We start from the raw sequence: 22,880 nt of genomic DNA, 5'->3' as shown, positions 1-22,880 counted from the left end.
ATTCCTGGCCCTCCTAATTTCTGCTGAATCCTTTTTCGACCCTTTTGTCCTGCAGAAATAATAGTAACACTGATAAAATCTCACTCCTAGAAATCGAGTCTGTATTCGCCGGTGCAGTTGAAAGATAACTTCTCGGAGGGAGGGAATATGCATGTGGTTATATATCTATGACTAGGTAGGTGGGAGAAATATATATCCGACGACTAATAATTTTTCGGGTCCCCTCTGCTCTCCTCCTCCTTCGGATCGAATGAGTTTCGGTTATCGATTGAAAAAAATATGTGCAATAATGTGCAGGTCAACAACCAACGGACCAGGGAAGAGACAGGTCGCAGGGAGTCAAGGAAACGGGAAGTTTAGAAAGCGGGGGGTGGAAATGTGTGTCTACAGGAAAAAAAAATTAAAACAAAAAAAATTATAATCTTTTTACCTTGCGGTTGGCAAGGGGGGTGGTTTGTGTGAGTAAAGATTTGGGGATATTGTTTTTTGGGGGGAGAGGGGGTGGGAGTGGAGTTCTGAGTGGGTGGATGTGGGATGTCGATGTGGGATGTGAATAATACTGCGCTTGCAGTTGTAGTAAAAAGCAGTATTGCTAGGACCTTTAGAACATCTGTTGTCTAATTCTTGACCGGTCTTCCTGCTCCTTCTCAAGCAAGCAACAACAATAGAGTACTACTGTAGCCGGCTACATCTCCCTACTCCCCCAACAAAAGACTCGAAAAGGACCCAAAATCTGCGTTGCTCTGCGCTGTGCAGGCTCTGCTGCTGCCAAAAGCAGGATGCCCGAGACGATGCATAAGTGGACTAGGGGAAAATCGGAGCCTGGGGGAGTCTGCCTGCTTCGATCTACCGTGGTTCAGAATGAGGTCAAATTAGGTCACGTCACACTGACATTGACCGGGACACCGGTCATGGTCATGGTCATGGTCATGACGGTTGACCCGAGTAATTTGTTGACCGTGTCAGACCTAGCTCCCATCCCCCCCTGTGACTGGTAGAACAACTAGAAACATGGAGTCAACGAAGACTAGCGTATATAAATAATTTCCACACGCACGCACACTTGCATCCCCCCCCAAGGTCTTCGCGAACTCTCGTTCCCCTCAAATTCCAAGGCAAATAAGAATTTAAAAAAAACAGTAGTAATAATAACTATCCCGATCCCAAGGTTTTTTGTTTTGTTTTTATTTTTTTCGAATTCGTGTTCTGTAACAAAACAAATCTCCTCAAGAACCTCTCCATCTATCCACTGAAACTACATACCACTCTTCTTCCTTGTAAATGCTCATCAAGCATCGTCACCATCACCATCATCATCACCATCATCATCAACAAACCATCATCATCATAATCATAATCATCCTTAGGCCTTTACATAGCTCCCTTGGTGTTACATACTACTACCACAGAAGGATTATACAACACACCCCTGGTCTGAAAATGGTGGTGTTATTTCGAATTTCTTTTTTGGGGCTTGAGCCCGCCCGGTGGGCTGGGACAGCTCTTTCGGGGCGCCACACACAACCCAAAACAAGTTATTGATGGACCAGGGTCACCATCGGAGTAAGAAGGATGTGTGGATGCGAATACATAGGTAGAGAATAGGCAGACACTACAAGTGGCACGGTGGTGTTCGAGGAGACCGGCCGATAGGCAGTTATTCTCCCCTATCGGAGTGCGGAGGATAAGACACGATTGCATTAATCTGCAGCTCCTTCTCGCAAGGGCAGAACAGGCAGTCAATAGGCAACGAAAGGGAGATCTGTAAAAAAAAAAAAAAAAAAAAAAAAAGGTATCTCGCACGCGAATAATATCCATGCGGCGATGACGACGAAGGAAGAGTAGTCGGGGGAGAACGGGGATCCCACGCAGCAGCAGCAGAAGCAGCTGTAAGCAAGCAATTGTCAAAATATGTGACTCTCTAGGCGAATAACGCTACAGCAGCTTAATGCGGGGCGAGCGTATGGGATACAGTACAAAGGGGGGGAAGCTGAGATGAGCTGTACACGCAGACTAAGTTTTTTCTCGAAGGAGGTTACTTAGATCTTTTTTCGTGTGTTTTGGGTTTACATTTCTTGGACGAGACTTTAATCATTCAAAGGCCAATTCCAAACTTTAACCAGCAGCACGCAGTTCCCCACTGAATGAATTAATGGGTTGGAAGTTCCTATGTAAGGCTAGCCATTGGATCGACCGTCCAAGTGTCAGAGCCATTACAGCAAGTCCTGACCATGAGTATACTCCTTTGAGGTCCTCGGTTGGCGGAGAGAGCTCTGGGCCATGTCACTACTCTTCATTGATATGTGCGTTCATGGTTTTTCGGCGTCGGCATATCAGAGTCGAATGTGGTTATATCTGTGTTACCATCGCGTCTTTTTTACGGTTCTGTTACATGCCACCACCCATGCCTCGCTGGTGGAAGAATATGGAAAAAAAAATAAAAGTGGGAGAAAGCCTATTGACTGGATACCTGCACAATATTGGACCGTCATGGCACAGGGTCACAAATTAATGAAGAAGGGGGATGCTTGCAGACTTCGTAGTGTTCGATAATTGATATTGCAAGTTCTACAGGCTACAGTGCTAGCAGCCTGTAGGGAATTTCGAAAGGCTGAAGGGGAAAAAAAAAAGGCCTAAAACAAGAAAGCAGCGACGATCTTACATATATTGGTAGCAATTGTTTGGCCTGTGGAGCAAAAAACAATTTCACTAGTACTAGGTCGAATTGTTTGTACGGCCAAGCAGGTGCAGATTAACGCGTACCGTTTTCTCATACTAGATCAGAGAATATCACCAACATACTAATGGATCCATGGAGATCAGGGAATGCACATCAAGACCTGACAGGGAGCCTTCTCGCCTCACCATTCGTGGGGCCTAAAAGTTGCGTGTTCTGAGCGGCGTTGCGAGATGCGTTGCTAGTTGCGGTACACTGATACCTTACATGCCCAAATCAGCTGGCGGCTGTACCTAGCACGTATCAACATACGAAGTACCGAATGGCACTAATGAACCTTCAAGCTATTCTACAACAGGAGAATTCTGGGGTAATGCTCCTGAAAGAAGCAGACAAGGGATTGTTCCAGATGTCCTCACTGAAAGGGACGTTTGATTCGCTCCTTCTGCCTCCTATGTGCTGGGACCAGCCTTCCCCATGACAGGGAGGGTTACGATAGATAGCTTGGGCCCTTCATTTGGGTTTTCAGCAGCGGATGCTACAATTATTGACATATGTACGTATGTACAAAACATGAATACATTCCCATTCCAGGCAATCCAAGTTGTAGCTCTATTGACATATCCACAAGCAGCTGACTCTTCTCCCCGAGGTCGTCGACGGTCCGGTCCTCGATCTCAGTGATTATCGTGAGAGTGTTACCCACGATGGGCATTGCAACTATAATTCGATGATCTGTCCTCCCCACCTCAGCTCACACTTATTTCGTGTTCCATCCTTCCTAGCTTCCCCGTATGTGTGTTGGGTGGCACGAGTATGTAGTTCTCTATGGAATATGATAAATGCCAATGATCATAGCTCGTCTGAAGTGGTTTGAGGCGTGTGAAGGATCTCTACGGCCTACCTACCCTTCAGGCTTCGTACTCGATTTCCTCTACACCATATGTAACTAGTTTTCTTACAACGTATGGATAGCTGCATCGACCACATGGAGCAATTGGTCAGTCTCATGGGCGCCACTTCCATCCACAGCTCTAGTGAGCTCTCCGCAATCAACAATCGCGGCCTCCGTATCAATTCATGCAACTATCAAGCAAAGTAAAAGATCTGAAGCACTACACCTCATCAGGCTGGTCTGCAATCGGGAATTTCACAATGGATAATCGACCGGCCTCCTTCACACTCTACCCTTCCTTCGCAAGAAGCTATTTCCCTATTTTGTCGCTCCTGACAAAAGCTCCCCCCACACACCCTTCCACTATCGTACGCTCCCTTCCCTTACTGACGGATTGACAACAACGCAGACCGATATGATGTAAGTATGTTACGATCATCGTTGGTGGGGAACCGTGAGGCAGAGATAGGAATCTAGACAAGTCTAGTCGACCCAGGCAGACAAGACAACATACTCAATGTGATCATGGAGAGCCGCTGACTAGCATATCTGTAGGGCAGATCTTTCTGAAGGGGCTGTATAAAAATACGATATATCTCTGTCTGTAACAATGCGTCCGGGAAGGGGATCAAGGAAGGGATGACACATCATTGTCCTTCCCCCATTGAGTATTTCGATACCAATTGCAAACTATCCGTGCTTATTTTTCCCTGGACTACCTTCCTAGAAGCTTTTCTGGAGTTCCTTGAGCCTTCGTTGTCCCTCGGATAGGACTCGGATAGTGGACGAATGGGAGAGCGGATCCATCAGGACGCGGCTATGAGACAGCAGGAGGGAAAAAAAAGAATACCATGGTCTAGCTAGCTAGAGAGCTCTCTATACATATCGCACTAATCTTATGCAATACTCACAGGAAGACGCCCATTCCCGATTAGGAAACTTCCAATGAGACTGCATGAGGCTGATAACCTTGGAAAACGGGTCCTGGGGTATCTAAAAACACTTTTTTTTTTCCTTTCGCCTGCATACATAACATAGTTAGTTATGTCTCGCTTCGCTCTCCGTCTGTCTTGAACGGAAACATGGAACATAATTGAGAATCACGAAAGAACGAAGCTTGCACAGACAATTCAGGGTGCTGAGGCAGGGACGACTGGGCAAGATGACAGGCTTTGGCTCCCATCCTCTCCTATGGTGCCGGTACTGCCAAAGCGGCTCAAGAGCGGGAGCTTCCAAGGATGCTCTGTGAAGGGAGACGAGAGCGGAACGGCAAATGTGGGCAGTCAAACAAAATTTCAAAAGGATCCTTGGAAAAGAGAAGGCAACTGCCACGGCGTAAAAAGCTAGACATCTTTCCCTGGTTTTTCTATCTACTCACTGAGTGTAAAAGTGTTGAAAGTCTCTCTTTCCCTATGTTGAGGGTAAATTCGAAATTCAACTTGAACTGCCGTCCCGCGGAACGGGTTCTCGCAGACAAAGAGTTTGGTAAATTGGGCTTATTTTCTTCCCACTTTTGTGTGATCTTCTTGCTGCTTAATACATATGTTCAGTGTACCACATGGTCCGTGTTTCGGTAGTTCCATCTTTTTTTCTTAGCAGGATACGGAATTTAAGAGATTGGCTACGGGTAGGAATCAGACCCCAAAGCGAAATTTTTTTATTTCTTTTTCAAATCACCAACTTCTTACTGGCCCTACGGCTCCTAGTGCTGGATGGCTCCGTAAAAAGGTGTTTTATTGATGATTACTGATGCACGTGAGCCGTAAACAAATCTGGGCACTGGGTTAGGGATCCCTGGGCCCAACATAAGGCTGCAGGGATAGGGTTTGTTTGGATTACTGTTTCCAAGTATTTTACACACCAAGCTAACGAACCCTGGTTTTGTGGCTGGGGAGGAGGGTGTGGTGGTAGGACTAGGGCTAAGCTTAATATGGACCCGGGACCCGAATCCCAAACTTTCAACAACCTTCAGTTGCGGTCCTTATGGAGCAACAGGCAACGATATCCCTGCAATGGGATTAGGTGTGAAAAGCCTCCACCTCTCGAAAGGGCAACCAGAGGAGTCAGGACACACAACGCAAAACGTGTTATTTAGCGCCGCCGCCAGCGATTCGGCGTCTGGCTAGAGTGCTCGCGTGTGGAGAAAGCTGCCAAAAAAACATGGCCGCATTGGCTCCTAGGATCCTAGGATGGATGGATGGATGGATGGATGGAGGAAGGAGTGTGTAGTGGTAAGCAGTGGTGGAGAAACTTTCAGAGAGGAAAATTGATCGGGACACAATATGAATGACATATGAAAACTGCATACCAACGGACATACATATTTTTTTTTTCCTGCATCAACTGCATGCGCTGGGGAGAAAGCCGGTGATAGTTGATGGTTACACCTACTAAAAGGTGCATACACGTACCTACAGTCGCGTGTACTACTCAGTTAAAGATATAGGAACTCCGAATAAGAGTTTGGAAGTTGGAGGTATATTAATATGCAATTATCAATCAATCAATTATGCTCAAGTAGTGTGTAGATGTATGTAGTAGTACCTGCTGTACCCTTGACTACAGTAGAGTAGGGGTCAATATGGCGTCTTTCGTTTCAGGGTCCAAAAAGCACGTCATTGCACGGGAATGCTAGAGCGGGTGGGGAAACAACAACCTCCTCAAGGATGAATGGAAAACGAAGGGGAAAAGAAAAAGTTTCCTTCAAGATACCTACCCCTCCTCCTCCTCCTCCTCCTCATCATCATCATCATCATTTTGAACTTCTGGCGTACTAGTTTGTAACTCTCGCCTACTGCTACTGCTCCCCAGGTCAAAGAGGGAAATAGACAGGATCATAAAAAAAAGTGAGCCTTTCCATGTCCCCCAGAAATAATTGGTTTACTGTATTGAATCTTGCAGATCGTTGCAGCTGACCCTCGCAAAACTTTCAAGTACCCCGCTCGTCGAGCCTCATCGTTTTACCCCCCCCAATTGAATTTAACGGTTTCGCATATACCTTCTGCAGCATCCTCCGATAGAATCATGGCAACGTGAGTGGCTGCTGCCTGAGCGTCCTCTCTCCATCATCATCATCGTCAATTGCCAGATTTAAAGAAATACATAATTTACTAACGTTTTCTCCGTTCCTTTTTCCCTGTGGGTAATAAAGCAATATTACGTGGCATGCGGGTCTTACACGTGAAGAGCGTAATACTCTTCGTGGACAACAGGGCTTCACGATATGGCTCACGGGTCTGTCTGCCTCGGGGAAGTCGACAATCGCTACAGCGCTGGAGCAGCACTTGCTACACAACGGTGTAGCTGCCTACAGATTGGACGGTATGTATCGATTGTGTAATTCGTTTCTGCCTGTTTATGCCTTGATTTTCTGGAGAATGTTTCCATCGAGCGCATGGAGCTATGCGGTTCAGTTGCAATGGCATCACTGCATCGCATGGGCAGCGCTTGTTTGAAATTGTTTCTCGCGCAAGGGGAGACTTTTATTATTTTTTCATTAGTGGACGGTGATGGTGCTCGGGATCGCGACATCAGCGTTGGAACACGACCAATTGATTGGGATAAAACGAGTGGCTGACTCCCAGTTCACGAGGGTCACAGGGGACAATGTTCGTTTCGGCCTAAACAAAGACCTCGGTTTCTCCGAGAAGGACCGCAACGAGAATATTCGCCGCATAGCTGAAGTAGGTTACCTGTTCACCGCAGCTTAGTGCCCGCCCCCGCTCCCGCTCCCCTTTTGCATTCGCCACCACCACCACCACCACCACCACCACCACCATGATCAGCATGGCAGCCACCACAGCCCTCTCACAAGGATCACCGTTGCTAACAGCCACGATTATACTAGGTATCCAAGCTGTTTGCAGACGCTTCCACAGTCGCAATCACCTCTTTTATCTCCCCATACGTTGCGGACCGTGCCGCAGCCCGGAGGGTCCACGAATCAATCCCCTTCATCGAGATTCATATCGATATCCCCATTGCGGTCGCCGAATCTCGCGATCCCAAGGGACTCTACAAGAAGGCTCGTGCTGGTGAAATCAAAGATTTCACTGGGATTTCTGCGCCATATGAAGCGCCCGAGAACCCGGAACTTAGGATCGAGACAGACAAAGTGAGCGTTGAGGAAGCGGTCAAGATCATCGTGGATTATCTAGAGGAGAAGGGCCTATTGAAATTAGAAAAGAGGACGGTTGTTTGAATTAGGTATCGCGGACCTGATCCATAGCTGTGGCGCTGGGAATTAAAGGACTAGTACCAACAGAGTGATGCCGGGGGGGGGTGGAGGCGATGAGCGAAACATAATCTCAGTTGCCTACTTTTCTTGCCTACTTTTTTCCCCATGCGAGAGACAAAAGGAAAGAAAAAGAAAAAGCGTATGTATCTACTCGTCGACCGGATTAAGCCGTCATGTGCATGTTGATAATCGCATACCTACCTTCACTCGCACTCGTGGGGAAATGTCTTTCTCTCCTTCGCTACTGCCTTCATTTTGTTTCAAAAAGTCCTATCTCTCCACTCAAGCACTACAATTCACATCTCCTGCGGTGAGTATCAAAGGAACCAATGAGAGTTTTATTCCGGCCCTGTGACCGAGTGAGCTCTCACGAGATGTCCCCGAGTAAGATAGATAAACAGAGATAAATACGAAAATAGGAATTAAATGGCAGAAAAAAAGGGGTGCTTTCGTGGGGGTTGCCCGCTTTTTTTTCAAGTCTACAACCAAACCCACTCGACAAGCTTGAATGGATGTTTCTTGGGTACGGGTAGCTAGGGAATGTGATTTTGGCTTGCGTTTTCGCACATCACATCCCATCACAATCACCTCACTGCGATAATAAAAAAATGTGGTCGGCGAGGATTCTCTTCACCGCGCGAATTCTGCACGGGATTGATTGAGGGTGATAGGTAAAGAACGAGCAGAGATTGGCTTTTGCTCCCTTACCTGGATCACGGAACCACCACCGAGCGCGAGGCGTTTCCGTAGTCGTAGCCATCATGGGGTGTCGTCGTCAACCAAGTACTGCGGTAGAGTGGTTAACTTCAACTCTCTGCCTATGAAATTGCGACTGATTGACATGAGATGAGCAAGCAGATGGGCAAGATGAGCCAGGGTAGCTATCATAGGTGAACCATGGCCCGGGTGCCAGGAGGTACCAAGAAACAAACACCCAGTTAAACGCTGGGACACTGATATAAACACACCGACCAAGGCCGGTTAGTAATTTGGCCATCTTACATTAATTGCACCTCACATCCCATTCGGGAACCCTGCTTACCGTCCAGGGGTTTAGTGCGATATACCATAACTAATCCACATCCTGAATTCCTGGTGTTGTGGTCAAAGCTTACCAAGGCTTCTAATTCTCCCCCACAAATATATTTTCTTTTTGGAGTAATTAAAGCAAAAAGGCAAGGTAGGCAGCAAAATGCCTACTTGCCTACTTTGCGAGTACCAAGATAGCCATACACTTCCCTCCAATCCTTCTCCGCGCCCCTCTCCTCCTCCCCCACCGACTACCACCGTGCGCCTCCCAACCAGTGCCCCCCTAGCCACCCAACTGGATGACCTAGTCTGAAAACTTTAGTCACAGCTTTCCCTCCCGCAAAAATGAAATAAAACAGGTCCATGGTTCGTTCTCACCACTTCCACCACTTCCAGGCTTGAGCCCTCCCAGCGAATGGTTCGGTGTGATGTACCTCGTGTGTTTCATCAACATGATCCATGTACACTCTGCTGCGATATATATCAATCAACATGCGGTCTCATAACCATATAAATTGCTATGGTCGAAAACAATGCTCGGAGATTCAGTCTCAGAAATCACAAGATACCCTAACCCCCCCCCCCCCCTCTCGATCGGGCCAAAAAAAAAATGAAAAAAATAAAAAAACGGACAAATAACAACCCCCAATCCAGTGATAAATGAAATTCACAAGATATCACTCGTATTAGGTACAAAATCGTGGGGGATGGTGAATGTGTGGGGGTTTGATGTTTCAAAATGTTTGTTTTCTTTTCCTCCTCGAGCCTTCCTAATCAGGTCTTCTCATGTATGTATGTAGCTGTCTGGCCCGTTGGATATCGGTATTTGTCCGAGGAGACATCGCGATCTAAATCCCCTTGACACGCTCTACTTCTTTCCCCCCACTCCTCCCCACTCATGGGGGAAAAATCCCCAAGAGTAGACGTGACCCTCCATAATGAGCACCCAATATGGACGTGACCTTCCCATGTGCTAGCACCTACGTGGAGGTCCTCGCGATCTGTGATTTAGCGGCCCGTTTTGAAGTGTCCAACGCCGCGGACTATATCGATATCTACCCTTATGGTATACCGTGAGGCCCTTGCTCCCCCACCCACGGGTTGCCGAAACATCACCGAGCCCCGGAGAAAGGAAGAGAAGAAAAAGTAAATGCGTTCCCATTCGAGACGTGGGGACGTGGAGGGAGCCGGGTCATTCATATCCTTTTAGTCTACTGCCTGTCATTTAGCCTTTCAGAGAAAGGGCGGGGTTCCAGCGTGGCTTGAACGTAGATTTCAGACCGGTGCCAGGAAATCCCCTAACATAAGACTGAATCACTGCGTAATTCTTGGACTGATATCTGGTACCAGGAGAATCATAAAGGTGCCTAGCGACACCCTGGCAGTTTTCTTCTGGCACCAGCTCAAGCGCCGGTTGCCACTTGCCGGCAGTCTAGCGTCTATGAAGTCTCCCCAATCCTTCGCTTACGCTTCGGGAAAGACCCCTGTCTGAGATTAACTGGTAGATGAGATCAAAGAGATTAGATAAACTTTCAAAGATCAGAATCAAAGTTCTAATTTAAGTACAGAAAGCTTGGTCATTCCTGACCAAAAGCCCCACAGGTCGTACCACTCTCCAGCTCCCTCCGTTTGTTCGACCAAGGATACAACGAGCAAGTTGACCACCTTGCGATGCTCAGAAATACATATATCAACTCGCCTAGCTGGCCTTTCATAATGGTCTCGTCCTGACAAACCGTTAATACGATGTCATGTTTCCAAAGACTAGTTTAGAACCCACCTTACCTATAAAAGAAAACGCTCCCAGGTAACGTATGCTGACTGAGCAGGGCCAGCAGAGGACTTCGGGGAGTTCTGACCAACATGGATGTGGTTCCACTTAGCCACCGAGTCAGTATATATAACCCGACAAGTGCTGTGAATTGTCTTTGTAGTGGTAAAACCCCTACGCACTAGTGGGCCAGTGAAATTCTGCAGCGAACAGCTGGTAAGCCCACGGGAAACACGAAGAACTGACACCCCGATTCTAGTCAGTCTCTGGCCGATGGTCTTGTGTAGTTGAAAGAGTGATGGGGCCACTAACCCGTTCCCTTTTTGACCCCACCGAACCGTAATCCTCACCACCTCACTAACGACTTCTCGCCGAACTCCTCGATCATGAGTAAAACATCACGTAGTTGTTTTCTGTCGCCACTAATAGCTTTCAGAATGGTTTGTCCAAACAGGATGTTGAGCGTGAGATCCACTTTTTGGTCGACGCGGCTGAGCTTGCTCTTGATTGCTCAACCTTCAAATCAAGATTGTCAATCCTCGTACCAAGATTGTTGATTTTCGCACTAAGATTGCTAACCCTCTCCTGTAGGACCGTCATCTGGGTGTTTGACACTTTGCCCTCCTTCTCCACATTGACCACCCTATTAGAGAGGGTTTGCAGGTGGACTCCCACTTTCTCGGGAGCATATATGCATATCATGCCTGGATTTGGTGAAGTTTTCGTCTTGAGCCAATCATCTTGCTCGTTTACTTGGCCTGTGCACAAAGTTAGTACAGACTGACCTCTTCACTAACATCGTGTAACCCCTATTGATACATACTTTGCAGACCCCATGTCTCGCATTACCTTTGGAGCTTGAACCCCTGCTGTTGCCATGGATGCATGTATGTATACTGCCTGCAGAACCTCTCTATTGTCCATAGACTCAAACTTCTTATCGTTCGAGATCGATACAGCGGTAGTTTGATGCGTTACAATATACGTAGCTATCACCCCCCACAATGACCGCCGCTGCCGGGCCCATCAGAATTAAAGGCTTGGGGTTGAAAATTCGCCGGTTAGCTAGCTAGCTAAATAAGCACAGCTGGAGAGTGAAGACAGTACATGTACTCATCGTAGTCCTTTTTGCGTGTGTGGAGTGTTCATTAGATGGGAGTGGAGGGACAATCTGCTATTTTATTTGATATATAAGAAATAACGCGATCTGTTCTTCTTTGGGGGATGTAGCGTGGTGTCAAGGGTTAGGTTTCTGCGCGTGGCTGGGAATTTGCATAGGCGCCTACAGTAACAGTTTTCTTCTAGCTAGCACCCACCAGAGTAGAGTACCAGTGGCAGTGGCAGTGGCAGTGGCAGTGGCAGTGGGGCGCGCGCTTACACTTCGACTATCGCCCCCAATAACTCTGCTTAGAGCAGTCGCATCCCTACATGTACCTACATGTATCTAGAGTTAGTACATACATGTACCTACATATAGCTGGACAACCCCCACCTAATTCGGCTCTACCGGGTTAAGGAAATACCACTTTGCGATCCGTATATTCGTGCCCTAGCTGACGACCAGATTTGCAATGCATTGCAATTGGGGCGTACTCTACATATGTACTCTACGTGTGTAGAGTAGAGTACTTACTCAGCTCTACTCTACTCTAGGATAAGCAGCAGTGCGTGTTCGTGCTAGAGGCTTTGGCCAGCTCAGATCATGTCGCTCATGCGCTACTACTACTCTAGTCTAGCTGGGTATGTACATACACTCTACATGGTGTAGTTAGAGTAGCGGGTACATATCATAATTATGATATTTGATATTGTATCTTACTACACAGATACCACACCGTACCGATGCGCCGTAGTTGGAAACCCGGCCGGACGGGCGAGACATACGGAAGGGGACTGAGATGGGGGAATACTCTACTCTATGTTCCCGATGTTCTCTAGCTAGGGTACCCAGCTAGCTATCGGTACCCTAGCGCGAGCTGTTAATGTTACACAACCACCGTGGGGGGGAGCGAGCAAACTAAGTACTCTACTCAAACTGCGACCTCAATCTTCCTGGTAAGAAAACATTTGGTACCTACATTGGTGATTAAGCTCATTCTACCGTGCCTTCTACCCTCCCACGCTTGGGGTCAGAAACGATGGGCATGGGCATGGATAGGCATGGGATGGGATGGGATGGGACGGTCCGACAGGATTTCCGGTGGCATGGAAACTAGTCATCCCGGTCCCGTCGCAAAAATGGGTCAAAACTCCAGATATATTAAATAGCAGGTAGGTGACCCTTTTAGCGTAAACCCGGGGGGGCACATAGAGTAGAGAAGAGTGGGAGAAACAATCTCCGTGGGACATTGGACATTGTCCTCTTCCTTCCTTCCCCCCAGCTAGCTGGGTCACGATGCTGGGATTGAAATGAAGAACGAAACAGCTCCAATCCCCAAGCTCGTGGGTCGTCATTCCCGAGGTAGGGGAAAGAGATAATGTCAGTGCATTTGGTCCCATTAACCTGGAATTTAGCGGGAGTGGGAGAGCCGGTTGCGCCAAGCTGGGAGAGCGGTCAGTGTGGGTTTTTCTTTGGGACTCTCGGGAGTGCTAGAGGGGAAATAGATCAGAACCTAACTATGGGGTCGAGGGCAGAAAAGAAATGTCGTGCTTGGTGCAGAACAGCAGCTCAAGCTCAAGCTTAAGGGTGGTCAGTGGTGAATTGCGTGGAACTCACGAAATGCCGTAGTAGAGTAATGAACTAGGGGGAACTTCCAATGGTGGACATATGTCTGACTGATTTCACATATGTGCCTTTTTTTTCTGGTCGTCTATCAAATAACAACGCGCTTTGCTTTACGGCAGCTGCAGTGGGGTGTGCATGCCGCATGCCCCCCAACCAGGGCCAACCCCATACTCTACCGGCCTCCTACTCTTCATACATATTAACAAGTTCCTGCAGTAGCAGGTTGTGCTGGATCCAATGCAGGACAATAAGTAATCAGTCTGACTTGCCCATTTCGATCTACCGTATCGATCCAGGTACTGTTTGAGCTGAGTTTGATGTGTCTATTCAACCTAAAGTCGACGTACCCCCGAGTGGTTCATGCTGAAAAAGGAAGTAGGCCTAGTTCTGAGGGACGAATTGAGAATTGATAGGGAACCTCAAAGGAGAATGTCGATGCTAGCTCGCGCGGAGGGGATTCACCACGTCACGGAATGGGACAATCTCAAACCAAGTATGAAAGGAAAAAGAACATCTTAAAGCCTCTCCGTGGGGGGGGGGGGGGGGCGCCGTTTATGTTGGTTCGAGATATCAGCTATGTATTCGATCTAGAGAATCTCATATAGGGCGTTCGTATCGTTAATCATACGATGTCACTCGGTAACGTTGATAGAATGTTTTCTAGAACTTAAAGGCGTCTCCTAATGGAATGGAAAGATGATCATATTGTAATCCCAGTAAGCGCACATGAACGAAGATTCACATGGTACCGATAAACAAATGTCTACATGTATTCTACTCCGCACATGTAATTACATGTATTTCAGGTACGAATCACATGTATACTGCTTCGCGTACTCGACACGTGACGTGAGCTAAACACGCGTATCTAACAGTCTCTACGCGGCCGGAGGGTCACAAACGTCTATTCGAAAATATTACACGGATTGCGTCCGGGTTGTGTAGCCACAGCACTAGCAGACGTTACTCTAATAAAATCCAGGGACACTACATAATTAAGGCATAGATAGAGTAGACGGATACTGTTCCCAGCCGAGTGACAACCCATGAACCCGGCCCCAATTCCCCGGATATCAAATTTCCACCCGCCCGCAACGTGGCCCCCCTCGCTTGACACGAAGAAGGGAGGGAGGGAAGAAGGGACCGTTGACGCGTGTGTGAACTATCTCGGGACCCATTTCACCGCGGCGAAGACCCGGCCGGCTGGGTTAGGTTGTGGTTGGGAAATAACTAGAAGTCACTTAGGCTAAATTAAACTGGCGAGATCAGACTTTTTGGTCGACTAAACCAAATGTAGGAGGGAATGCTTGTAAGTATTGGCCGGCCGGGCCGGGTGAATGGATTCAATTTTTTCGCTCCTAAATAATGATGGCCGAAATTAAGCCCTGTTCTTGCCCATCCGTAGGGCCGTAATGCCGACTACCTAGTCTTAATTCTATCCTATCTTTTTCAGTACTGCTGATAAGCTAGTCTTTTATCTTATCTTTTTTAGTACCGCTAACAATCGCGAGCTAGATCTAGACATCAGTACTACTGCGCAATATGCATGCCTAAAACCACACAATACTAGTCCCTCATCTGCAAACCCTCAATCTCCAACCTCCACACCGCCCTCTCAAGTACCGCCAACCTCTCCAAGAGGTTCCTCTCCCTCACCTCCCACATGCGCCGCATCTCCGCAAAGTTCCGAAACAGCGTCACGTTGTTGGCGTGCATCTGGCCGAGCACGTCCTCGCTGTACAGCTGCTCAACGACGCAGTAGTGGTGGAAGGAGATATTGTAGTTGAGACGCTCTTGGAGATGGGCTCGGAAAGCGAAATGACGGGTCTTGAGGTCGTGGAAGGATTGGCAGAAGTGCAAGACGGCGAGGCGGGCGGTGGCGAGCGGGGTGGGGCGGGGAGGTGCGGTGGTGGGGGCGGGGAGGGTGGTGGTGATGCGGAGTTGGGGATTCATGATGTGGGTGTGTTGGGTGTTGGTGGGCTGCATGGTGGTGTGTAACTGAAGGAAGCTAGTTGCAGCTGTGAGTTAATATCGTGAGGTTGTAGTTATAGTTATGGATGCGGTTTTGTGTCTAGGTATGGCGATGAAGATTTAAAACACGAATTGTGGGGCTTTTATATAGGATACGTTCTTCAAAGATGACAAGCTGTAGCTTTGAAACTGGGTCAAAAAAATGAAAGAGAAGAACGTACCTGAAGGAACCTCGTATCGCATCTTTCAAGATGGAAGTAACTTGTATGCCGATCGTTGACGGGATTGGATGTTGAATTCACCAACCTCGGCAGACATTGTGACCATGGTGTCCAAAGTTATTATAGCTAGCGCTGGAGAGCTGCATTTACCTGAATTAATCAATTAATGTATCAAACCCAAATTTACATCATGAGAAATCACTCGAGTCTTGGTACAAAACCACATTTTGTGAAAGCCTGGTTTGGGGCCGTTTATGTTTATGTTGTTGTGAAATAGATGGTGGCACAATTGAAGATATCGAAGATATAACTTGTCGAAAAAGCTCAATGTCTCTAACTGGGATCCGGAGAAAAGGAATGCGTATCTACAGGCCGATAAAGAGCGTACGTGTTAGTTTGATAACTTGCGAAGATTAGCACTATTATAAGTTAACCCATGGGGTGTCGATTTTGCTTGCTGAGTATATATACCCCGATGTGATGTTTGGCTCTAGCGGTGGGCCATATGATGAAAGAGCGTGAGTTGTGGCCGTTGAGGAAGTAAAGCTTTCATGTTGCGAAAGGGATCTTGTGCCACGCATTGCTTATGAAGAGTCACTACATATATGTGGTCACGCGAAAGCTAGCAGTAGAGATTTTCTTAATAAGGAAAGCACAAATACATATAGCATAAAAATTTATGAGGTGTATGTCGATAGAGAGTCGGAGATCTTGTAGAAAGGCAGACACGATTTCTAATGTTATAATGAAGGCTATGTACCTAAATATTTGAAAAGTTGAATGAATATCTTATATTGATGAGCTCAGTGACTATATTTTTGGGAGTAAGTACTGTAACTCGGACCGAGGCGAGATACAAAGTCGCGGGAAACCTCCTGTGTCGTGTTGGAACGTGGGTCTGTAGATGTGTCCTATGAATGAAGGAAACATTGAAAGTTGCGAACGTTTTCGTGAGGCATGAATCGGAAATCCAGAAAGCCAGATATTTCGCAGCTTGCAGTACTGTAACATTGTACTTAGCGTCGATGCAAACCGTTTATTGTCTTGTTCCTAAGAGTAGCCTGGTGTTCGTAGTATGTGTGTATACACATCTAATAAGTATATAATTATAACCTGCATATGCAATGTGCTTTTATAGTCTTCTGATTGGTTCATTGAGAGATGTTTTTGTTTCACTTGAAACATGTTGTGTTGGATAACATAGGGTATTGTGCTGAGTGGTGTTAGAGTGTTAATAGGGTTTCTACTGGTTCTGGGAATCGATAGTGGTTCGATTTTAGCAGTTTGGTAGCTGTTAAAGGGATATACCTGTAGTTTTAACTGGAGAAATTGTCTGACTTATCCGTTGATATATGGGGATAATATATCAGAAAAGTCACATATTGACCAGATCAGATCTAGATATAGTGATGGACTTTGCCTGCTAGGAGGGGTCGGGGGCCGCGCAGCGGCCTGAGAGCCCCGACTGACAGGCAAATAGACAAATAAGCCGCAAAGCGGCTTGCCTGTATATTGGACTGATTGATATACATATAGTACCGGCCGAAGGCCGGAAACTACTTGTACTTTAATATAACTTCACATGGGCGTATATGAGGCGGAACGAATTCTAAGGCTAAATTTCTCCGTGTTTCAACTGCTGTTGATTAAATATGTTTACATACTATAGTGAACCTCGACACTTTAAGGGCGCTCATCCACCAGGCCGTTGAGGAATTGATCAGAGCACTCATGGCCAAGAACATGTCTATAATGGAGCTGAGCTCAAGATTCCTTCTGGATATAATAAGAACGATAGAAGGGTCAACGATGAGCAGTACCCATTTCCTTTTTAAAATTGTAACGTACTACAACGGATTAGGGACAGCTACAGTTGCATCCACGGGCCAAAAGACTCCATGGCGCCTCAAGATTGATAGGTTCGGTGTGGGTGAGCTCCCACAGATAAAGATCTACAATTAAAGCATCTAGCCAACCAATATATGGTGATTAACAAGGCAAACAAAACACCCTGTTCCTTAAAGAAACAAACAAAAAGCAAACAACCCAGGTCCTTTAACGCAAATGATCCCCACACAATTTCATTTCTAATCTTCCCAAATTGATGTCCTGAGTCTTTCCCTCTCGGCCTCCTCAGTCTTCTTCTTCTCTCGCTCCGCGTCCCTCTTCTTCTTTTCAGCCGCTCGTACAGCAGCATCGTACTCCCTTTGCTCCTTTGTGCTCTTTGACTTCACACCCAGTGCTCCGGCAATCAGTCTTCTGGCTACCGCATCTGTCGTTCTTGGTCTAACGGTTCTCTCGCTGCTAGCTGAGGACCCATCTCGTGAGAGTGCATCGGGTGTTTCAATGTAACTGTCGCGAGGGGCGCTTGAGGAGCCTCGTGGGCTGGCAATAGAGGATACACTCGAGCTATCCTGTGAGTGGCCGAGTGAATGGGGCGTGGTAGGGGTGGGCGGCGGAGGTGATGGGACTTTATCGGGAGTCTCTACTGGTTCGTCGTCGGATATTTCTTCATCTTCCCAGGAGTCGGCAACCACGAGCTTCTTCTTTTTCTGAGCGGGAGTCTTTGCAGATTGTGCGAGCGAGAGCTTTTTTAAACTGTCTGAGAGTTCTGGAACCACGGTTAGCTGAAGTTGGTAGGAGGAAAGAAATGGAATACCTGTGCTCATTTTGCGGACAAGTAAAGTTGAAATACAGAATGGTATAGGTACAAGAGAGAAGAGGGAGCGTAGAGGAGGATTTTGGGATCTTAAGTCGTGAGAAAAAGAGAGTTCAAATTTGAATCCGACCAAAAACTTCGCACGAGCTAAGGATTCACCGCATTGACTTGAGGTGAGGTTGAGCTTAAGCCGTGTAACCAGGTTAGATGAGTTTTGTTAGAAAATGTACAGAAATCAGCGCATCTGTTGCAGTATTTATGCTCAAGTTAAACAGATACAGATAAGAGGAAGACGGTGCTATACGGATTACATATGCTTCACCTTACTGGTAATAAAGGTAGGGTTAGGGGAGAGTGTGATGCTGCTGCCAGCAGGGGTCTGAAGCGAGAAAATAAGCGTTGTCAAGATACCCCGGATCTCGGCTTCTCTCCACAACGCTTGGCATCCTGACAACATGCCGTTGCCGAATTGCTTTTGTGCTAGCTGTTGGTAGAGGTAAGGCATCAAAGAAAGCACTTTTTTATTTTGGCAAGTACACCATCTCACTGCGGCATTTATCTCCATCTAGTTGGCCAAAGACGTAAAGCACAGTTGTCATTTGACAATTGAGCTCCATACAGCCATTTCATTCAACGACAGTTGGGTTATACGATTCGATTACACCGCATATAGAAGAGATACGGCAGATTTCCATCCCTAAACGCTTGATCGTGAACTATTTGCTACATCTACTGGTTTCGTTAGTAGCTACGGTATCTAGTTGTGGGTTATAGATCCCTTGTGGAAAGCTGGCACAATGCAGAGGTTCTTTGAGCACCGGGCTGTGGTCTCCCGCTTGTCCGTCGGTGCCCGCAGCTATTCAACTACACAGCCAAAGGTTCCCTTGATCTACAGAGGGGGAAATGATAAATATGAAAAGACGCTTGGGAACTTGAAGGTTGGTGCGTCTACGAGGGTTATGTATCAAGGGTTCACAGGTTCGTGCGTTATATCATGGAAACCAGCAGTACAGCTCCAATTTGATCAATTGAAACAAGTTATCTAATTTTTGTTTGGCGTTTTAGGAAAGCAGGTAAGAAAAACACTCTTTTATATAGAACTGCTCCCTCCTCCTCCATCTCCCAGTCTATTTTCTTGGAGGGCGCTCGCATATGTTATAAGTACTGATTTAATTCAGGCAACCGCAAATGCACTGCAATCGCTTGACTATGGTACTCAAATAGTAGGCGGTGTGAGCCCTAATAAGAGGGGGGCTCATCTAGGGCTTCCCCTGTTTCCAACAATGACAGAAGCCATGAAATATTTGAAGCCAGATGCAACGGCTGTCTTCGTAGCAGCACAGTACGCGGCCAATGCCATAAAGGAGGCAATTGAAGTTGAAATCCCGCTAGTAGTTGCAGTTGCTGAACACGTTCCTGTTCATGATATCCTCGAGGTATGAGTTTGAGTTGGCGTCCGTCCTATCTTTCCATTTGTCTTAAAATCAATTATGGACAGGCTGACAAAAGAGTTAGATTCATAGTATGCTTAAAACACAATCAAAAACCAGGCTCATAGGGGCAAATTCTCCTGGGTAGGCTTCAACTTGTAATCATTACTGCGTATCGTTTTCTGACAGTCGCCTCAGAATAATCAACCCACATACCCGTACCCGTATCGGTTTCATGCCGTATCCTTCTTTTTCCTCTGGGTGTATCGGCATCGTGGCCAAGTCTGGGACTCTTTCCTATGAGGCTGTATCCTCTACAACACGTGTAAATCTTGGTCAATCTCTCGTTATTGGCGTAGGCGGTGACTGGCTTGCTGGAACAACTCTCGTGGATGGAGTTAAAGTGCTACTTGAGGATAAACACACCAAGGGTATCATTATCATTGGTGAAGTTGGTGGAAATACCGAGCTCGAGGTGGCCGATATTTTGAGTAGTTGGAAGGGGGAGCGAAAGCCCGTAATGGGACTTATTGGTGGCGTCACAACACTAGGAGGGAGGGTAATGGGTCACGCAGGAGCCATTCGGGGAGTGGGAGATGTTGGTGCGAGTGATAAGATTAAGGCTGTATGTTGTATTTTATCATTAACATTGATTATTGACACTGCTAATTATGCTGGGGTCGTAGCTCGAGTCGGCGGGGGTCGTTATGGTAAAAGATCCAGCACAATTTGGGCCAGGCATGGCAAAACTTCTTGGCTTCGTGCCAGAAGTTCATAGTGCAGGTAATCTTGGAATCTTGGGTCGGACTGTGCAGGTAGGCTTGAATATGTTCCCCTTCACGCCCAAAAAGATAGCCAGCTAATCCGTTTTCCTAGAAACGAGATTACCATACAAGCTTTCGACCACTTAAGTACCGTTCACCTATTCAGCACCGCAGCCTGCATCTCAGACCGAGCCAAGCTGCCGACATATTACAAGAAACTGGAATAGACACTCATGAGCACCTCGAAGCTCACGAATCGTTCACAAAAGACACTGCGCAAAAATTTGGACTCTCACTAACAATCGATCGCTCCTCCAGCTCTCCGTGCTTTTTTGTCAGCTCACCTAGTAAACCGTCTCTTACCGGATTTGCAGTTGACTATAATACCGACTCACTCTCTCACACAGCGGAGAACATTGTGAAGCACTTGGAACTACCGGAATGGGCCCTGGAGCACATATTCCCACTTCTGGAGAGTTTATGGCAGATCTTTAGGACTCGTGAAGCATATAATTTGTCCATAGCAAGTATATCGGTAACACCTGGTAATCTATCGATCGAGGAGGAGAGTGTCGAGTTCGTATTCGATGATGCCGCATTTAGAAGTGCAGGAAGGCAGAAAGATTTGCATGCTTTACGGGATATTGAAAACGAAGTTGAAGAGGAATTAGAGGCAGAAAAGGCTGGGTTTGCATATGTCAAGCTACCCGGAGAAGGCGCTAATATCGGAACACTTGGTAAGTTAACCTAAACGAGCATGTTTTTTTTTTTTTTTTTGTTAACGCTAAGTACATGTAGTCAACGGGGCGGGATTATCAATGAATACATGCGATGTGATAGTGCACCACGGTGGTGCCCCAACAAATTTCCTCGATACTGGCGGTAGAGCGACTAAGGAGACAGTTAAAGAAGGATTTAGGTTATTGCTAAAGGATCAGCGTGTAAAGGCCATAATAGTGAATATATTTGGTGGAATAACAATGTGTGACATGATTGCAGAAGGAATTGTAATTGCCTTCGAAGAGTTAGGCGTCAAGGTTCCAGTCGTGGTTAGGTTGAGAGGGACAAATGAAGATTTGGGGAGGAAGATTGTAAGTCCTCCTATCTTATATATATACTTTCTAGAGATTATTTATAAAGATGCTGATGATCGCAACCTAGATACGTGAAAGTGGATTACCGTTGTTTGCATTTGATGATCTGGAGAGTGCGGTGAAGACTGTTATTTCTCTGGCAAATGAGGGCTCGAATGCAAAGATAAATTAAGAGGGTTGTCCTATTTTTATGAGATAGATATGTGTTTGTTAAGATACATAGTTACTGCAGTATTCGAACCGCCGATTTCAACTCGATATCACGATATGTCACTCGGATTGTGAACTATTATAAAAGCTTCTCGTTAGACATTGAAAAGCATGTGTATGTGAATGACACTACCTTTTCTTCTGTGAGCCGAGCTGTCCCAAGTTTATCCGATTTGCGAGCTTAGCCTCGAGCTGGAAGTCTTATATTGCATACAATCTAAAGTGAGATATGAACCTATCTCTAGAAGAAGCGATATGGACCCCATGCAGGTTATTTACGGGCCCGGGCTATAGGTTATATTATGAGCTTTTCTCTACGGCTTGAGCTCTGTAAGTCTAAGGCCTTAAGGAACCGAGCCAGCTCCAGCTTACGGTCCATCTCGGCTCGAGACGGCTCACGGACTACTACGCACGGTGTATGACTGACTACATATAAGAGGATTTCTTTACTTTTTTTGTTGTCGTAGTAGTAGGATCTTTCGTAGCCCGGCACGTGGGTTAACGCGGAAACTGCACAAGAAAAGTTTTTACGTTGCACATACACATCGTGCCGATGGTTGAGTGGTAAGATTGTAGAGATGTGAGTGGTCTAATGTTTAACCAGCCATACAAACCTTGTTTTTAGCCACCTCTCGCTGTACTTACACTCGCTTATCGATAAACAGGAGGTGGAGGAAGAATTGAGAGAACGCCATCGAAAAAAATGGTAGCAGGGGACTACGAAGGCTATCAATTTTTGATCTACAATCGTTCGCCGTCACTTGACGTATTGTTAAAATTGACGGATGGGGAAGTTGCGGCCAATAGAAATCGATCGAGATCTCCGTGGTTGTAGTACTGCCTGCAGTCAGGGCCGGTGCGGCCCTTAAACAATCCTTCAACTTAAACGCTGCAACACTTGCTGAAAAAGAAAATTGTTCTGTAAAATAGTTTTGTTATTTATTCTAAACACCCCTACTGAAGGTATTTAAAATAGACAAGATGTTACCTCCCTATAGCCTCTACTCTAGAAAATTTGGCATAGAGTAATGTAATTTGACAATGGATAATTTAATATCCTAATTGGGTAGAATCTCTTCCGGATTAAGACTTGTTCCCGCTTGAGGTACAAGAGGTCGGTTTTGACTGTCCGCCACTGTACCTACATGTAATTTGAGGCCCCCATTAGGGGCCCGGAAGTTTCAAACTGAGTTACTG

At 46.5% G+C, this 22,880-nt stretch overlaps 5 protein-coding genes across 5 annotated transcripts; 2 read left to right on the top strand and 3 right to left on the bottom strand.

Moving 5' to 3' along the window:
- Nucleotides 1-6,242: 6,242 nt before the first annotated feature.
- LAJ45_11183 (uncharacterized protein) lies at nucleotides 6,243-7,773 on the top strand (the record flags this gene model as incomplete). Its single annotated transcript, XM_046120693.1, has 7 exons — nucleotides 6,243-6,352; nucleotides 6,401-6,418; nucleotides 6,507-6,529; nucleotides 6,580-6,604; nucleotides 6,724-6,893; nucleotides 7,173-7,255; nucleotides 7,420-7,773. 7 exons carry the CDS (start codon nucleotides 6,243-6,245, stop codon nucleotides 7,771-7,773), a joined length of 783 nt encoding a protein of 260 aa, XP_045966150.1.
- A 2,610-nt stretch (nucleotides 7,774-10,383) lies between these two features.
- Nucleotides 10,384-11,488, bottom strand: LAJ45_11182 (uncharacterized protein; the record flags this gene model as incomplete). The annotated part of the gene is made up of 8 exons (XM_046120692.1): nucleotides 10,550-10,565; nucleotides 10,624-10,716; nucleotides 10,788-10,850; nucleotides 10,922-10,928; nucleotides 11,062-11,125; nucleotides 11,189-11,313; nucleotides 11,363-11,367; nucleotides 11,433-11,488. The coding sequence occupies 8 exons, from the start codon at nucleotides 11,486-11,488 to the stop codon at nucleotides 10,550-10,552; spliced, it is 429 nt and encodes a 142-aa protein (XP_045966149.1).
- Nucleotides 11,489-14,900: 3,412 nt separating this feature from the next.
- LAJ45_11181 (uncharacterized protein) lies at nucleotides 14,901-15,320 on the bottom strand (the record flags this gene model as incomplete). The annotated part of the gene is made up of 1 exon (XM_046120691.1): nucleotides 14,901-15,320. One exon carries the CDS (start codon nucleotides 15,318-15,320, stop codon nucleotides 14,901-14,903), a length of 420 nt encoding a protein of 139 aa, XP_045966148.1.
- Nucleotides 15,321-17,613: 2,293 nt separating this feature from the next.
- LAJ45_11180 (uncharacterized protein) lies at nucleotides 17,614-18,195 on the bottom strand (the record flags this gene model as incomplete). Its single annotated transcript, XM_046120690.1, has 2 exons — nucleotides 17,614-18,137; nucleotides 18,186-18,195. 2 exons carry the CDS (start codon nucleotides 18,193-18,195, stop codon nucleotides 17,614-17,616), a joined length of 534 nt encoding a protein of 177 aa, XP_045966147.1.
- A 787-nt stretch (nucleotides 18,196-18,982) lies between these two features.
- Nucleotides 18,983-21,645, top strand: LAJ45_11179 (uncharacterized protein; the record flags this gene model as incomplete). The annotated part of the gene is made up of 8 exons (XM_046120689.1): nucleotides 18,983-19,171; nucleotides 19,364-19,621; nucleotides 19,701-19,759; nucleotides 19,814-20,240; nucleotides 20,302-20,430; nucleotides 20,492-21,116; nucleotides 21,178-21,470; nucleotides 21,541-21,645. The coding sequence occupies 8 exons, from the start codon at nucleotides 18,983-18,985 to the stop codon at nucleotides 21,643-21,645; spliced, it is 2,085 nt and encodes a 694-aa protein (XP_045966146.1).
- Between the last annotated feature and the right edge of the window lie 1,235 nt (nucleotides 21,646-22,880).

This window comes from Morchella importuna (genome assembly GCF_003444635.1).
Source record: "Morchella importuna strain M04M26 chromosome Unknown Morimp01GS058, whole genome shotgun sequence".
Lineage (NCBI taxonomy): Eukaryota > Fungi > Ascomycota > Pezizomycetes > Pezizales > Morchellaceae > Morchella > Morchella importuna.
The sequence above is the reverse complement of the archived record's forward strand: the minus strand, read 5'-3'. Positions and strand labels throughout refer to the sequence as shown.